Source organism: Zosterops lateralis (assembly GCF_965231275.1).
Source record: "Zosterops lateralis genome assembly, chromosome: 5".
In the NCBI taxonomy this organism is placed as follows: domain Eukaryota; kingdom Metazoa; phylum Chordata; class Aves; order Passeriformes; family Zosteropidae; genus Zosterops; species Zosterops lateralis.
In genome coordinates, this window is record NC_139766.1 from 36,659,388 (window position 1) to 36,675,327 (window position 15,940).

At 43.5% G+C, this 15,940-nt stretch overlaps 1 protein-coding gene across 3 annotated transcripts in view; it reads right to left on the bottom strand.

Moving 5' to 3' along the window:
- GALNT7 (polypeptide N-acetylgalactosaminyltransferase 7) overlaps positions 1-9,455 on the bottom strand; it is a 69,083-nt gene extending 59,628 nt beyond the window's left edge. For all 3 annotated transcript variants that reach the window (XM_083860884.1, XM_083860885.1, XM_083860886.1), the window contains exon 1: positions 8,927-9,455. In XM_083860884.1, the coding sequence (XP_083717010.1) occupies positions 8,927-9,052 (126 nt within the window). In that variant the 5' untranslated portion in view covers positions 9,053-9,455. The remainder of the gene's footprint in view (positions 1-8,926) is intronic.
- Between the last annotated feature and the right edge of the window lie 6,485 nt (positions 9,456-15,940).

Below are 15,940 nucleotides of genomic sequence, written 5' to 3' on the forward strand. Positions count from 1 at the left end.
CAAGAGCGATACTAAAAAATGCTACCACATTCAAGGATTAGAATGAGGAGATTCAAGAAGACACAGTAAGAGAAACTTAAAAGAGGTACAGGCCACCACGGAGCAGAAAGCAATTAGGTTATTATAATAAAGAGAAAAAAATAAAAGAGCAATTTGTTCTCTTGCAAAGAGGCATGCTTATGCAGGGAGAAGCATGCTTAATTCCTGATTAATACAATTCTTTTTAAAGCATCATCTCTTAATTACAGAAGTAGCCGGTTTTGTTTCAGTAATAATGTCTGTATGCAGCCTGCTAAGAAAAATACTTTATTCCCACATGGGAAATCCATGGATTTTCAGAAAATAGGAATTTTGTGCTATAAAATGCACCTGGAAGGAAAGCACCAACCTATTTCAGAAACAGCTCACACCGTTTTGGGTTTTTTCAAATTTCAGACCTGCCAATTCAAATGATATTCCAATGACTAAGCAAACATTTCAAAATTCTTTGATCCCAAGCAAGGAGAACACAATAAGGACACTGATTTGAAAAACCAAGGTAGAATACAAGTATCAGCTTTCTCTTCCGTATCTTTGTACAGCTATTAACAATAAAATACTCTTTTTTCCACAAAAGCACATATCTTCCCCACAAGCTCCTTCAAAGAGGAGGAGGAGGCAGCTACAATTAAACTGATAAGTCCTAACCTGCCATAAAGAACAATCTTAAACCGTTTAAGTTTCTAGAAACTCACTGAGTTTAATATTTTCTTCTACAACCTGTATCAAGTGAGAAGGCAGAAATCCTCAAATCCAAGCCTAAACAGTAGTGCTGGTTGTGAGAATATGGATGCTGCTGGTTGCTAACTACCAAGCAAGAGAAATTCTCTCTGTTTCACAAAAAGTATCAAAGAAAACTGATGGAGGAGGTGGCCTTTCAACCAGCATGAGCTCAACTGGAATTGAAGCTGACCAGAACTGTGGGGGACAACAAAATTATTTCTCTAAAATACATTGTCAAAAGGCAGTGCAGAAATGACATCAGCTTATTACAGGATGAGGACAGTCAGGGACACTGATGAGGTGGAAATGTTTAATGCTTTCTTTGCCTCTGTCTTCAACACTGATGACGGACTACTCTGGCTGTGAAAATGCTAAATTCCCAGTTGACCCTGAAGTTCTAAGGAATCTGCTGCTCCAGCTGGATCCATGTAAATTTATGGAGCCTGATGGGACTCATCCAAGAATAACTTAAAGACCTGGGAATGTCATCACAAGGCTTCTCTGAGTGATTTTTGAAACGTCTTGGGAATCTGTAGATATCCCAGTTGACTGGAAGTTGGCTAACAATGTTCCAATTTTCAAAAAGGGCAAGAAGGAGGACCCTAAAAACTACAGGCCTGTCAGTCTCATTGCAGTGACTGGTAAACTTGTGGAGGTTATTCTGGGGGGTTTGGAAAATGCCTGAAAGACAACACAGTCATTGGTCACAGCCAGCACAACTTCATGAGGGGAAACCCTGCTTGCCAAATCTGATTTCCTTTCATAACAAGGTAACCCAAGGAGTTGATCAAGGGAAGCCAGTCAATGGAACTTTTTAGGATTTCACTAAAGCTTTTGATACCATCTCTCAGTATCCATCTGGAGAAAACATCCATCACAGAGCTGGAAAAGCACCTGGGTGGGGCAACCCTGGATGTATGTACAGCCTCCTGCTGTGTCCACCAGTGCCACCTGGTCCCTGGGCTCTTTGTTATACACAGGAATAAAGTTGACAGCCTCTTGCCTGGGGTACCTCTGCCACCCAGAGCTCAAGCTGCAGCTCCAACTGCAGCAGCACAGAGCTCCCTGCACTACGTGTATTCCATAACACTGTCCTGGGGAGCATCAGGCACAGTAAGGGCAAGGGAGGGGATTGTCCTGCTCTGCTCTGCTCTGCACTCGGGTGCTCTCACCTTGAATATTGTGTCCAGTTTTGGGCACTGAAACACGAGAAAGACATTAAACTATTAAAGAAGATCCAATGGACAGCTGTAAAATGGTGAAGAGCCTTGAGGGGAAGCCATATGAGGAAAAGCTGAGGTCACTTGGTCTGCTCAGCCTGGAGAAGAGACTGAGGGGAGACCTCACTGCAGTTACAACTTCCCTGTGAGGAAAAGAAGAGGTGCAGGGACTCATCTCTTCTCTGTGGTGACCAGGGACAGGACCCAAGGGAATGGCCTGAAGCTGTGTCAAAGAGGTTTAGATTGGATATTAGGAAAAGGTTCAGAGGGCTGTCAATTAAGACTGGCTTTTTCCTGGCAGTTACTTCAGGAGATGAGTGTGTTATTTTTTTAGCCTTTCCACCTCTTTATAGTAAACAAAAGTTTGGGAATGGCCTGAAGCTGTGTCAGGGCAGGTTTAGGTTGGATATCAGGAAAAGGTTCTTCACCCAAAGGGTGGCTGGAAACTAGAACAGGCTCCCCAGGGAAGTGATGATAGCACCAAGCCTGACAATTCAAGAAGAGTTTGGACAACACTCTGGGGCACATGGTGTGACTCCCTGGGATAGTGCTGTGCAGGACCAGGAGTTGGACTCAATCATCCTTGTGCATCCTTCCAACTCAGAATACTCTGTCATTCTATGTTGCTAATTTTAAACTAATCATCCAGAACAAGCATTTGTTTTCCATATTTACAGAGTAAATCTAGCAATTCAATGTAACTGTTGCCAGACTTAAAATCTTCTCAGATTATATGGCCTAGTTACTGTAAAAAGCATCCTCCCCACCCCCCCGCCAAGGTAGAAGTCAAACCTATTAATGTAACAGCTTATCCTGCCCTATTTCCATTTGGCAGTCTCCCGTAATGCTGATTTAATATCTGACAAAAATAGGACAAAGGCACTGTCATTTTTGATTAGAGAACGTCAGCTCAATACAAGCAATTTTAACTCTGCTGAGCTTGGGTTAGGGAAGGTGAATGTTGCTTGGCCATGTGGAGATAAATCTATGTATCTGCTTCCGGATAATGCTGTCCTCCTGATGACCCAGTGAGTCTTTTGCAATAACAAAATTCACTAGCATCAGAATTCCTACTGCTTCAGCTTAGCCATCCATATTTACCTTAAAACTGAGAGTTAACTATTATCTAGAATTTTATTTAAGAGGACTTTATTACATGCTATTTTCAATGCTCCACTATTTGGCCCCTAAGCAGTACACATTACCACTTGTTTTTTTCCCCAAAAACCCACAAATTACAGCCTACCCAGTCTATGGTGTTGATCCAAATTTCTGTGGTGTTACTCACAGTTTATTCATTAAGTACTGCAACAGATTAATATTTTTACCTGTGTGATCCCCAAAATAGACACAACTGCTACATTTTTGTTGCATTGTCTAAGTGTGCAGAGTCACCTTTCATCCTATGCTGAGGAAACATTCCCTGGATACACTAGATCTCTCTTCTCCTGCAATGGGATTCTTGAAAAGCAAATGCCAGTCTCAGCTTAAGATCTTTGATTTTTCAGCTGTTCTGTTCTTTTACATTATTCACAAATGGTAACACTCAGGGCTAAAATAGGACAAAAGGAATCTTATCACATACATAAAAATGGTGCAAAACTGCCCTTTAAAGAGAAGCAGGCATATGCATAATTAAGTCTTGAGATAATGAGTTTTTACCTAATTAAATACAAGGGTTTTTAAATGATAAGAGAGTTCAAGAAATTTTAAATATAATTTATATATGTATACTAAACTGTAGGTACCATATAGGCTTTCTTTTTTTCCCATTTCTTCACATTATTTGCTCTGTGGTCATTGATTCTGCAACATAACTGGAAGCACTTGTCAAATGACTTTGCTTTTAATATGATAGGGATTGGGGTTTTTATACTTTCCCAAGGGTGATAGATTTTTACAAGCTTTTACAAAGCAAATTTAGATAAAAGCACATATTAAAAAAAAAATCATTTAATATCTCAAACCATTTTGCCTATTATTGCTGCTAGCAACAGAAAGGATTACTGTAAGAAGTGATGGTTACTTTCCACAACAGCAGTACTCTTTGGCTATGGCAAGCTCACTACCTCACTGCACACAGCCTTCAAACCAAACTTGTTGAGCACGGAAAGTTTGCCAAGGTGTTGATTTCTGGTGAATGTCACACAAGAAGCAGTGACTTATTACAGCTCTAACTGTAGAAGGCAGTGGGGTTATGTCTGCCCCTGCACCTGTATAGAGCTTTCCAAAGCCAGGTGATGAATGATTGTGTACAGCTTTCAGGTAAGGCAAGAGCTGCAGAACTGATGCAGTGTCCTTTGTGTTGGTGTCACCCAATTACAGAAAGGTGAACGAGTTTAAAAAGTGACCAATGCATAGATAACTATACAACGCAATTTGAGAGAGATTATTTTGTCATTTAATCACTTATGTACCACCATGCATCACATTTTTACCGAGTTCAGAAAACTCTAATCCCTTGACTACTGAACACCACTGTCCCTTTTACATCAGCTTTTTCATCTTATTTCAATTCCTGCCTTTCTTCCAGTAATGATAGCAACTGCAAATTCCTGCGTCTCAGTTTCTGTTCCAAGCACACTTACTCCTTAAGGGAAAGTGAACAATTTCCTCTGGGATTTCCACACAAAGAATCTAATTTAAACCACAATTACACTTCAAGTTCAGTCTGCAACTTGTCACTAAGATCTCAGCGATAATCAAGCCAAGGTATACAGGATATTAGCAGTTCTTAAAGTGAGGGAGAAGGGGTGTTACCAGAAAGCTCAGAAAATGTCCATTCAGCTTTTATTTTTTTCTTTTTTTCCCCTAAAGCTTCTGGCTCCGCATCGAAAATTCTCCACCTTCTATTGGCCATGTGGGAATTGTAATGTTTGAACTTGGCAACACAGTCCAGAAAGTCTGAGAACTATTGATAAACAAATAAGACCTAAATAAAATCCCAGTAAAATCACATTGCTTACAGACACAGAAAATTAAATTCCTTCAATATATGACAAGTCCATTGTGGCTCAGGTGTCGTGGCTGTGGAAATGCTGGATTTACTGTAATGCTGAAGCACCAGGTGTCCAGATGTAAGGCCAAACAGCCTGTGCCAAATTTTGAGGAAGTTCTCCTCATCACACCTGTGACCTGGACAGACTACAGAATTTATTTTGTGGGTTTAGCAGTCTCATCACTACGTTTCTGCCTTGTGCAAGGTCAGGCAAATCTTTTACTACCTTACTAATCTCCCTCTGGAGCCTAGGAACACACTGGACACACTTCTTTACTGTCCTTCATCTAGCCAAATCAATAGGGTCATTTATAATTGGTCAGATTTGGAGAGTTAAAGCTGACCTCCAGTACATTTTCTCCTTTAAATAAGCTTTCAACTTTTCAGTAATGAATCTTTCTTTACTGTTTCAGCCCATTGGTTCTGCCTGCTGTACTACCTACTCCTTAACAACAGCAGCTTTAAGGCTGTACCTCTGAGGCTGATTATTAGCAACACATCTCGCTGGAGAACAACAAATCCTGTAGCTGGGATCCCAACAGCAATCTCGTTAGGATGAATGGCCTCAGTGGTGTTTTTGGCACATGGTGTGAATCCTGAGGTGTCCTGTGCAGGCCCAGCAGCTGGAATTGATGATCCTGATGGGTCCCTTCCCATTCAGCATATTCTGTCATTGTGTGATTCTCACTCATTTCCTCCTGGCTCCAGAACTGTCACCCCTCGATCCAGAAGACCAGGAGGTATCAGAAGTCATCCAAAAGACACAACAGGGTAACCAAATCAATGATTCTACCTAACTTTTTCTCACAGCCATAAACAGAGTCCCTGCCTAAATATTTGGCAGCCTTGCAACCCTTACTATCAGACAGCAGCTATCCTTACTTATGCAAAAGCAGACATGCACTTAACACCCTGAGAACAGATCTTAATACGTTCTCTGTGTTTCGATTTGATTTAGATTGGAAACTGAAAGTTCTTAAGGATCAGAGTTAGTTTATTGTCTTTAGATATTTCTGATAATGCAAATGAATGCTTAATCTCTCACTCCAATTCCCACAAGCACTTTTTCCTCAAATGGATTCTTGGAGGAAGTTCCAAGTGAGGTTACCCAGGGAACAGTTCTGTCCTCCCAACTTCTGCATACACGTCAGTGAAAGCCTTCTATTGGAAAGAAAGGCATTATCTGCAGCTATCTGAGTTACTGTTATTACCACTTTGTTCTCATTTCCTTCCTAAACAGCCACTTCTCCACTTTCATTTTTGTTTCGAAAACTCTATACATTAATTATTTTTACTTTCCAAAAGACCTCTGGAATCTTTTAAATCAGTAAAAAAAAAGAGGTAACACAGTATTTGAAAGGATATTTTTTTAACAGTACATATTTATAACACTAAAAGATCCTCTGGATTACCTATTGTCTGCTGCCGTGAGCAGGAAAACACTGAAGGTTATAAACATAAAAAAGAACAACACAGCAAATCTTTTCATCTTTGCATCTTTAATGCTTTGGTGTTATTAAAAAGTGCCCAGGGTTACAATGCAGAGAGGAAAAGGGTACTGCCTGAAGTTAGCTCAAAAAGCTAAATTCTATTTTAAATTGGTGCTGTCTGACAAGGAATTTCATTTTTGTTGGTTAGAGCTTTTAGCACAAGAAAAGGGAGGAGGGTGTTTCTACAGGAAGAAGATTTATCTGTCATCTTTAGCTTAACAAACTTTTGGGCAACTGATAACAGAGCAAACACACACATTTCCATGACTGAACAAAGAGCACAGCACTGCATTTCGGAGAAGCAGTTAAGATTAAACTCCTTCCTCCTCTGCACTGAGGCTGTACAAAGGTACACGCTGTCCCCAGGTGCTGCAGGGAGCACACTCCAAGATAGCTCAGCTCAGGGGGTCAGCTCTGCCTTTCCTCACACAAAGCAGGGTATGCAGGTCCTAACCTCTGGACATGTTCCCAGTGATATGCCAGAGCACAGCTAGTAGGAAACACAGTCAGTATTGTTTAACTCGTATCCCTCACCTGAGCAGCTTCTGAAGTGCACAGCACTCCAACCCCAAACATGAATTTAGTAACAACAGCAATGTGTTCTCAGGAAATGATGAAGCAGCATGTGTTACTGTCATATATATCACAAGGGCAGGTAAACAGCCAATTCAGCTAATGAATCAGATACTCTGTTTGGATTTCATCTTTGACAGTGTTTACTTAATATAATTGTATTATTCTCAACAAAGACTGAATTATTTCCTGAGATGGTTGTCATGGATATTTCCTCCTCAGGTCAACACCAGGTAATCAAGGCAGAATGCTGCTTTATCAGGGGCAGGACTGTAAAAACTCTTGCAATCCCTTCACTGGTACACAAACCAGACAAAAAGGACTTCTGAATTAGACCTCACATAGGAGTGGAAGTGGATACAAGGGTTCAGCTCAAAAGTCTCCAAGCAAAAGCCTTTAGGCTCATGGCAAAGGACAGCACGATGCATTACAGCACCCGAGGAAGCTGATACAGCACACCAGGGCTACAATACTTCAGTGCTCACCCTAGAATAACCATCTGAAGGTGATCACTGCCCTACACAGCAACGCAACCACAATTTTTTTTTTCTCCAAGACTGTCACTTTGAATATCTGCTCACAGTCCTTTCCTGAGCAGGAAAAGTACTTCACTGGTTTTGATACAAAATGTCTACTGCCTGACATTTTCTTCAGAGGTATACAAATAAATTCCTGAAGATTTTTTTCACACACAGAAAATCCCACATTGTGTCTGGGAGAACAGATTACAGAAACTTCACCACTTAATAAACTGCTTATCTTTAAAAAACCTGCTATGGCCTATTATCTGAGCAGTAACTGCCAAGATACAGCCACTGTAGCAGCTTCAGAAGACAGAGCATCTGCTGAAGGAGCCCAAAGTCATTTCCAGTTTTCAAAAACAAGAGTTCTGTCAACTCACTTGCCTTTGGACACAACTGTCCAAAGCAGCCCACTAGAGAAGTCCAAGATCATTAGGGAACACATAATAAAAGATCCCTTTTTAAGATAATCACTGGAAAATTTTATGACTTTACCAAGATTATTTTAATCTTGGCTAATCTTAGTTCAAGCAGCTCTCCTTAAGCCCAGTTATGTTCCTGAGCTCTAAAACATCTGGTGAAATGAGAAGAATGACTTTGACTCCTTCTAAGACCCTGGTGTCAAAGGGTCAGATTATTTTCACCGGACTAATACGAGGCCATGGCAAGACACAGCGCAGATTTGCTCCTGAAGCATTTCTGGGTGGGCTGAGGCGCTGCCCACCCCGCACATCACCTGTGCACATCCCACCATTCCGGCACGGGAGACCTGCACCACCACCCGGGGAAATGCAGCGCTTTGGGCTTTCCGTGCTCTTAAATCACCCGATCTGCCGCTTCTCCCCGGCCAAGCCTGCCCTTGGGTCAGCAAAGGGAGGCCAGGTGAGCTGGCCAGGGAACACCTGCGCCCTTTGCTCAGCTCCGGGGACCTTTGCAGGACGCTGGTGCAGGGGACACCGGCCGGCGCGGTTATTTACGGATGGAAAAGCCGCAAAGGGAAGAGGATCCCCCGCGTTTGGGGCGCCCGGCACCGGCGGGGGGGGGGGGGGGGGGGATGTCCCGGTGAGGGGAGGGCAGGGCCCTGGGGGACACCGGGGCGGACACCAGAGCGGGGGGCCCGGGCCGGGTGGGGCCCTCAGAACCCCGGGCCCCTCAGAGCTCCTCGGAACCCGGGCCTCGGTGCGGGCAGCCCCAGGGCAGGCTCGGCGGCTCCGGGGGCCGGATGGGGCGGCCCCGCGGCCCCGCGCTCCCCTGTCGGGCCTGCACGGCTGGCAGGCCGCAGCCCGGGCCGCCCCCCGCCCGCCCTCAGCCGCAGCCACGGCCGGTCACAGCCCGGCCCGCCCCGCCCGGCCCCGCACTCACCCGCGTCCGTCCCGGGAGAGCCGGCTCCTCGGCGCGGGGCGACAGCGAGGACCAGAGCAGCAGCAGCCCCAAGAAGCTGCCCGCCAGCAGCACGGCGCGCAGCAGGAAGCCCAGCTTCAGCCGCATCCTCCCGCCCGCCCTCTGCCTCCCGCCGCCGCCGCCGCGCCGGGCTCCGGCCGCCCCCCGCCTCCCTCCCTCCCGGCCCCCGCCCCCGCCTCCCCCGGAGCCTGTCCTCTCTCCAGCCGCCGCCGCCGCGCCTACAAACTTTCTTTTTTTTTTTTTTTTTTCTCTTTTTTTCCCCCCCTGTTTTATTCCCCCTCCCCGCGCCGCCCCGGTAGGTGCGGGCTGGGCTCCCCGCCGGGGCGATGCGGAGCAGGAAGTGCCGCCGGGGGCCGCGGCTACACGTGGCCGCCCCAACCGCGCCGGGAGCGCCTCGCCGGGCCCCGCCGCCTCCTATTCCTGCCCCTGCCCCCTGCCCCTGCCCCTGCCCCTACCCCTGCCCCTGCCCCCTGCCCCTGCCCCTGCCCCTGCCTCCTGCCCCGGCTCCTGCCCCTGCCCCCAGGTCCTGCCCCTGCCCGGGTGCGCTCCCCTGCACCTGCTCCGCACCGCCTGCAGCCCCCCGGGGAAGGGGGAGCACCAGGACACCTCCAGGGCGGTTTGGGGACACCTCCAATGCGGTCTGGGATTCCCCCATTGGTTGGGTGCTGCTTAGGCACCGATTTGTAAAAATGAAGGTGCAAACGTTTAACTTCAGGGCTTGTTGTCATATATAGGCGTTAATTGTTGTTAATTCATATACAGGCTGGCCCATTAATTCTTGTGTGCAGCCTGGGTGAAGTAGAACTGGAAAAGCAACAGATTTTTCTTGGGGATGGCAGATTAAGTACAAGATTACAAAGATGCTGTCAGCCCCCACAACTCGTGTGTTATTTTGTTACTAATTTTCTGCACTAAAAGTTAGGTGTGCTGTTTCCTCCTTTGGAGCAGTGTCACACGTGCACACACACAGAAACCTGGTAATGTAAGCTCTCAAAAAACCAGAGTGATGCAAAACCAATACTTCCAATAATACTCCAGTAATACTACTTTTGTCTCTTCTGTGTATTCAGTACTATCCCCTTGCTCCAATGGTTTTCCGTTCTGTTTCTTATGTGCACTGGGAGAGTATCAGATCTGTGGATTTTGAACATTAACTTTCAATGATAAGACCTGCAGAAACGAAACAGGATATTACACCTTGAACAGGATAACTCTGAAGGAAAAAACGCCCACACCTAAGTGACCTTTGTAGTTGGACACACCTAGACACAGAAGTCTTTATTTATTCATATAACTTGTGCTATAGCACTGTGTGGTGTCTTTTTTTTTTTTTCTTCCCCATTCTGTAAGATCAAGGTATGAGAAGTAGACAAATTCAGTGTTTAAGACATGAGCAACAGCTCTAATCCTTACAATCTTGTGTGTGTTTGCACAGCCCTGACTTCCACAGGAGCACAGAACTGGACTCCCCAGAGCCCCCTCCCTGTCTGCTGTTGCAGCAACCACACAAATATCCCAACACAAAGATTTAGGTGACTGTTTTCAGGTAGGTAACAACATCTGCACAGGGCTCGGAGGGACTGTTAGGGTTTTTTTGATGGGAAACACAGAGTTGAGGTGCCCAGCTCTGAACAGATCCTCTGGCTTGCTGAGCCCAGAAAGAAAAGCTGGGGCTGTAAACTGTGAAGGTTGGTAGTCTGTCAAATAAGTATAAAAGCATCTCCCCAACTCTTCCTTCACTCCCTAGTGGAGACCTTACTGCAGCAAACCGTGCTCTTTCCTAATGTTGTTTCATTCTTCATTTTTGGCATCTCTTTTTAATGTCCTGTGCTGTTGCTCTCAGCACACTCAAGAAAAGTGAGAAGAAAAAAAAAAGTTACTTATAGTCCTGCATGGAGGGTACAGCCATGGGATGGGATGTGACACTGCTCTGCTGCTCCGAGCTGAGAGTGGTGGGGACAGACTTGATATGATGAGAACTCACTTTTGTAAGGCTGCCTGCCAAAACCGGATTTGGGTGTGTGGTTTTTTTCATACGGAGATATGTGCTGTCCACGCAGCCATAGGCAAAGGTAAACCACGCATCTGTGATTTCACAGGGCCACACCCTTGGAAAATGATCAGGGGCTTTGTCGTTTTGGTTTTAGATACCCGAAGTCCTGCTGTCAGTGAACTGCCCCACTAGCCATCCGATGGGAAGTGTCTAAGGCAAGCCTGGCTTAAGGCTGCTACCTTGTCATTCCTGATTACCTGCTGCAATGTGCCATCCTCTCAGCTCTTTACCAGGCTTCTGTAGCAGGGATTTTAACCCGCCCTGGGTTTTATCCCGAAGGAGAAGTAGCTGATGCCCACTGGGAGGCAGCAGGGGCCAATGGACAGGTGTCCATGCCAGCCAGGACCACCAATGACAGCAGCTTGGAGAAGGCGTCGTGTTCCTGTTTGCCCATTATACCTGCCTGCCCTGATTCCTCAACAGCCAGCATCATCTGCCTTTTTTCTCCTCACGCACAGGCCATGCAGGCTGACCCCCAAGTATTAGGTTAAAACTGACCTTGGAAGTAGTTTTATTTCAGTTGTATCCTCACTAAGGATGTGCTGAAGTTTCAAATTCTGAACTTACAGTTCCTCCTATGTAGTAAAGTGCCTAAGAAGACCTACAAAATGTATTTTCACTCTTGTTGAATTTGTATCAGCTAAGACAGAAAATTCAAATTAAATTTGGCTTTGGATTGCCTCCAGTAATATTCAAAACCACTTTTTAAAGTCTTTTACAACCTGGAGAGAAAAAAAGGGAGGGTTAAACACAGGCTTTAGTCCCACTCAGTTACAAAATATAAGTATATATAAAAGTAAAAGAAATACATAGTATATAAATATACATATATAAACCATAATGCTTTTACTATACAGGCAGTATTAAAACAAACCCCAATACTGTTATTAGGGAATTAATCAATCTCTGTTAGACTGATATTCAGTCATTCAAATGTTTCCAACAGGCTGGCAACCGTCACAATGTTTGTATTGGACATCCACTGCTTGTCACACAGAACTCATATGTTCACTTCTCCATGTATGACTCCAAATAAATATGCATTGGCATTTAGGTCATTACAAAGCCTTGTTGCTCTTGAACCAGAGACCTATGATGACCTGGAGGTGAGGTATCCGATTACCAATCCCCTAAGCCATGCGGCTGCCTTATTGCTGGGGATTTGGGGGATGGTGTCTGCAGCAGGGCCACTAACCAATATCAAAACCTCATGCTGTCGCTCGCATGGGAGAAACATCTGCATGTGGATCTACCCCTTAACTCCTGTCCTGAATATCTGGCCACAGAAAAACACTCTGCTTGTGTTCAGAAAACAATGTCTGAAAGGAAATGCCTACAGACTTTTGTACCTTTTAAGGTACAAAAGGTGAAAGCCACAAAGTTCCATAGTACAACAAGCTGTCATAAAGGCTTTGCTCTACATAAAATCTCACATTTTGCTCATTTGAGGGTTTTCTTCTGTCAACACACAGACAATCTTTGTAAAATCCGCAGTTCAGAGACCAAATTTTCTTTTTACTTAGTGAAGAGAGCACAAAACACAACTGGGTTGTTTTGTTATGTAAATAGGTTTGAAATTAAATCTTTGAAATCAGCAATGGTGTGCTGGTTTTGGCTGGGGCAGAGTTTATCTTCATAGTAGGTGCTATGGGGCTACATTTTGGTTTTGTGCTGGAGAGGAGAACACCAGGATGTTTTGGTTGTTGCTGCACAGGGCTTGCCCAGAATCAAGGCCTTTTGTCCTTCTTACTGTATCCTGCCACACAGGAGGCTGGGGGTACACAAGGAACTGGGAGAGGACATGGTTGGGACAGCTGTCCCCCACTGACCACATATTCCAGACCATATGGCATCATGCTCAGTCTATAACGCTGGGGGAAGAAGGAGGAAGGGAAGGGAACATTTGCAATGATGGTGTTTGTCTTCCCAAGTCACCATTAGGCATGATGGAGCCCAGCTTTCCTGGAGATGGCTGAACACCTGCCTGCACATGGAAAGGGGTGAATGAGTTCCTTCTTTTGCTTTGCTTGTGTGCATGGCTTTTCCTTTACTTATTTAAATGTCTTTATCTCAGCCCATGAGTTTTCCCACATTTCCTCTTCCAGTTCTCGCCCACATCCTGCAGGGCGTGAGTGCATGAGAGGTGGTGTGGTGCTTAGTTGCCAGCTGGGGTTAAACCATGACTAATGGATTCTAGACCTCAAACAGTTACACTTTCCTTAGATGTTTCCAGATATAACTACCAGCACTTCATTAAGTGCAGTATTTCCCTACACAATATGCTTTAGGCTTCATGTAACAGCAAATTTGGTCATGCTTTGATTAAAGAAAGTGTTGGAAAATGCCAGCTGGCAGAAAGTAACTTGCCTTCCTAAATGGAATACTCTCAACACAAGCAACACCTTTGCTCCAGTGAAACCTTCTAAGTCCACGTAATATCTTTTCTCATCCTGACATTGCATTTAGATGGTCATCCCTGAACAAAGCCTTTGCTGTTTTCTGCATTGTTACTTTGGATCTAAGGTAAGGTGGCCACTGATGCTTACAGAAAGCTCGTGCAGTGTCTCAGCCCTACTGCAGATTTATTAGTACTGCATATCAGAGTCCTGGGGTGTCCTGGTGGAATCCAAGACACATCTTCCCTAGTTGTGGCTGAAGATGCCTGGCCAAATCTCCCTTACTTTATGTTAAGCTCATACTCCCTTCTGACACCATCCCCAGCACTGAAGGATTTGAAAAGAGACACTGGATTAATGAGGTGGTCACTGCTAGAAATAATCCAAAGGACACAGTTTGGCATACATTATGATGCATATAAAGTTATGCCAGAAATATTTACAATGTGTGTATATTTAACCTCAGAGCTGACAAAAAGAAACTGAAGTACGGGATTTAAAATTCTTCTTAATTTCTGAGATTGTTTTAAAAGTACTTTAATCAAATAAGTGCCTCTAGGGAGTACTTAATATATGCTTTTGCAACTTGGACTATGATTGCTAAATCTTCACTGTTTTGTGTTTATGATCTCCAGCCTTTAGTACCATTCTTCCTGTAATTCTCAATTATCCTTCTTTTTTTAAGCCAGCAGTTTAGCCATGCACGTCCTATCAAAATTTATCCTTCAGTATTTCAGCATTTGAATAGATGCTTTTGGCAGAGTGCTGTTCGCCTCCTTTGCTTTTCCTGTCACTTTTATGAAGAATGTGTTATGAAGTTCCTGTCATTACATTTAGCCCCCATACTCCTGTCATGCCTACTTAGTCTGTTTTATTCCTGCAGTATCACCTCTAGCTCCTCTTCTCTTTTCCCACACAGCAACAGTAAGAAAGCTCATTATTTTGTACTGGTCTGGATTCTACCACTGTCCTGAAGATTGGAATGTAAAATGACTTTTTTTTCCAGCTGCCCTTTCTGATAATGAGTACCAGTCAATGTTTATGAACTATGTTGTATTATTAATACTGCTTTTGTCTAAAAAAAAATAAATTAACTTCTTTTGCACCTACAAGTCCTCAAAATATCCACACTGATGAGTGTTGACAATCCTTGACAGATTTAGATCTCATTAAAATAGTGGATGGGATGGTCTGTTATGTGGGCATTTCATTTAAGTATGAGAATTGGAATGATTCTGAGCATGGTTTTTCCATTTAAAAAGTAAAAGATATTTTAAATTACTTTTCAAAGAAACTCTTACCTGTATTTTGAGCCAGACAAAAGTATCAGTAGTCATATACTCAGACCAGTCTCAGGTCTGGAAAATTTTCTTTTCCAAGGTGCCATATTTCTGAGTATTTCAAACAGAGATTAACTTGCATCATTTCCTGAATCTAGGGCAGAGAAAATTGAAATAGGTTGCTGCAATTTCTGTTATGCTGAAAAAATGAATGTTGTAAACACCCACAATTTCAGATACTGAGTTATTTTTCTAAAAGACTTTTCAGGTATAGTAAATTAGTAGAGTTAATTTGAAGAAATTGTCAGTCTGAACAAGAACCACAGTGCCTTCAAGAGAAAACCAGAAAAATTTACAACTTTAAATTAATTAGATTTTTGTATTTCTTAGGAATTTTGTTATTTAGTGATAAACCGTTGACAGTTTAGCAAATAACTGGCAACTTGAGCATTATCAATACAGCATCATTTATCAGCTATAACCTTCAATAAGTTTGACACAATTCTTTTCAGGATATATTCTGCCACGTTGTTCAAAATTAAACAAAACCTGACTGCTGAAGATATGAAGCATTTGTAAAGCATTAGAAAAGTTAAAAAAAGCCAACATGTCAAATCTGCACAAGATAAAGCCTCATGAAGTTTCACAGATAAATAAAAAAGACACTCAAAATTGGTTACATGGAAAAGTGTGGATGTACAACAGTTACTAGATGCTAAAATCAGGGTATGTTTTTTGTTCCTTAGCTTAATCACTTTTTCAGAGAGAGTGGCCTGCCTCATTTTACATAAATGCATGAAAGGTCCATGAAAAGAGCAGTCCAGTAGATAGATTTATACACTGAATAACATTGCAGAATTCTGCCAGACTCTGATTTTCAAACTGGAGTCCTGAGGAATGGGAATGCTGTCTGCAACAGAGAATGATAACAAGACCACTGCCATTAGCCATATCAGGTTTGTGTACATATCACAAATTGGTGACTGGAAATTAAGGGTCTTAGTAGCAGTGAATCACAAAAGCATTGCTCGGCAGCTCTGAGCCTTCTTAACTCTTTGCAGATTTTATAACTGTAAGTTTGATGTTATTGGTGGTTAGAAACAAACATCACCATGCTGAACAACCTCTTTTCTTAGTAAGCTGCCATTTGGAGAGAAATTCTCAAACAGTAGATTATTTCTATTATGGATCGTCTGACACTAAGTTGGATTGGTTGGTAATTCAATGAAACGACTCTGTTATAAAA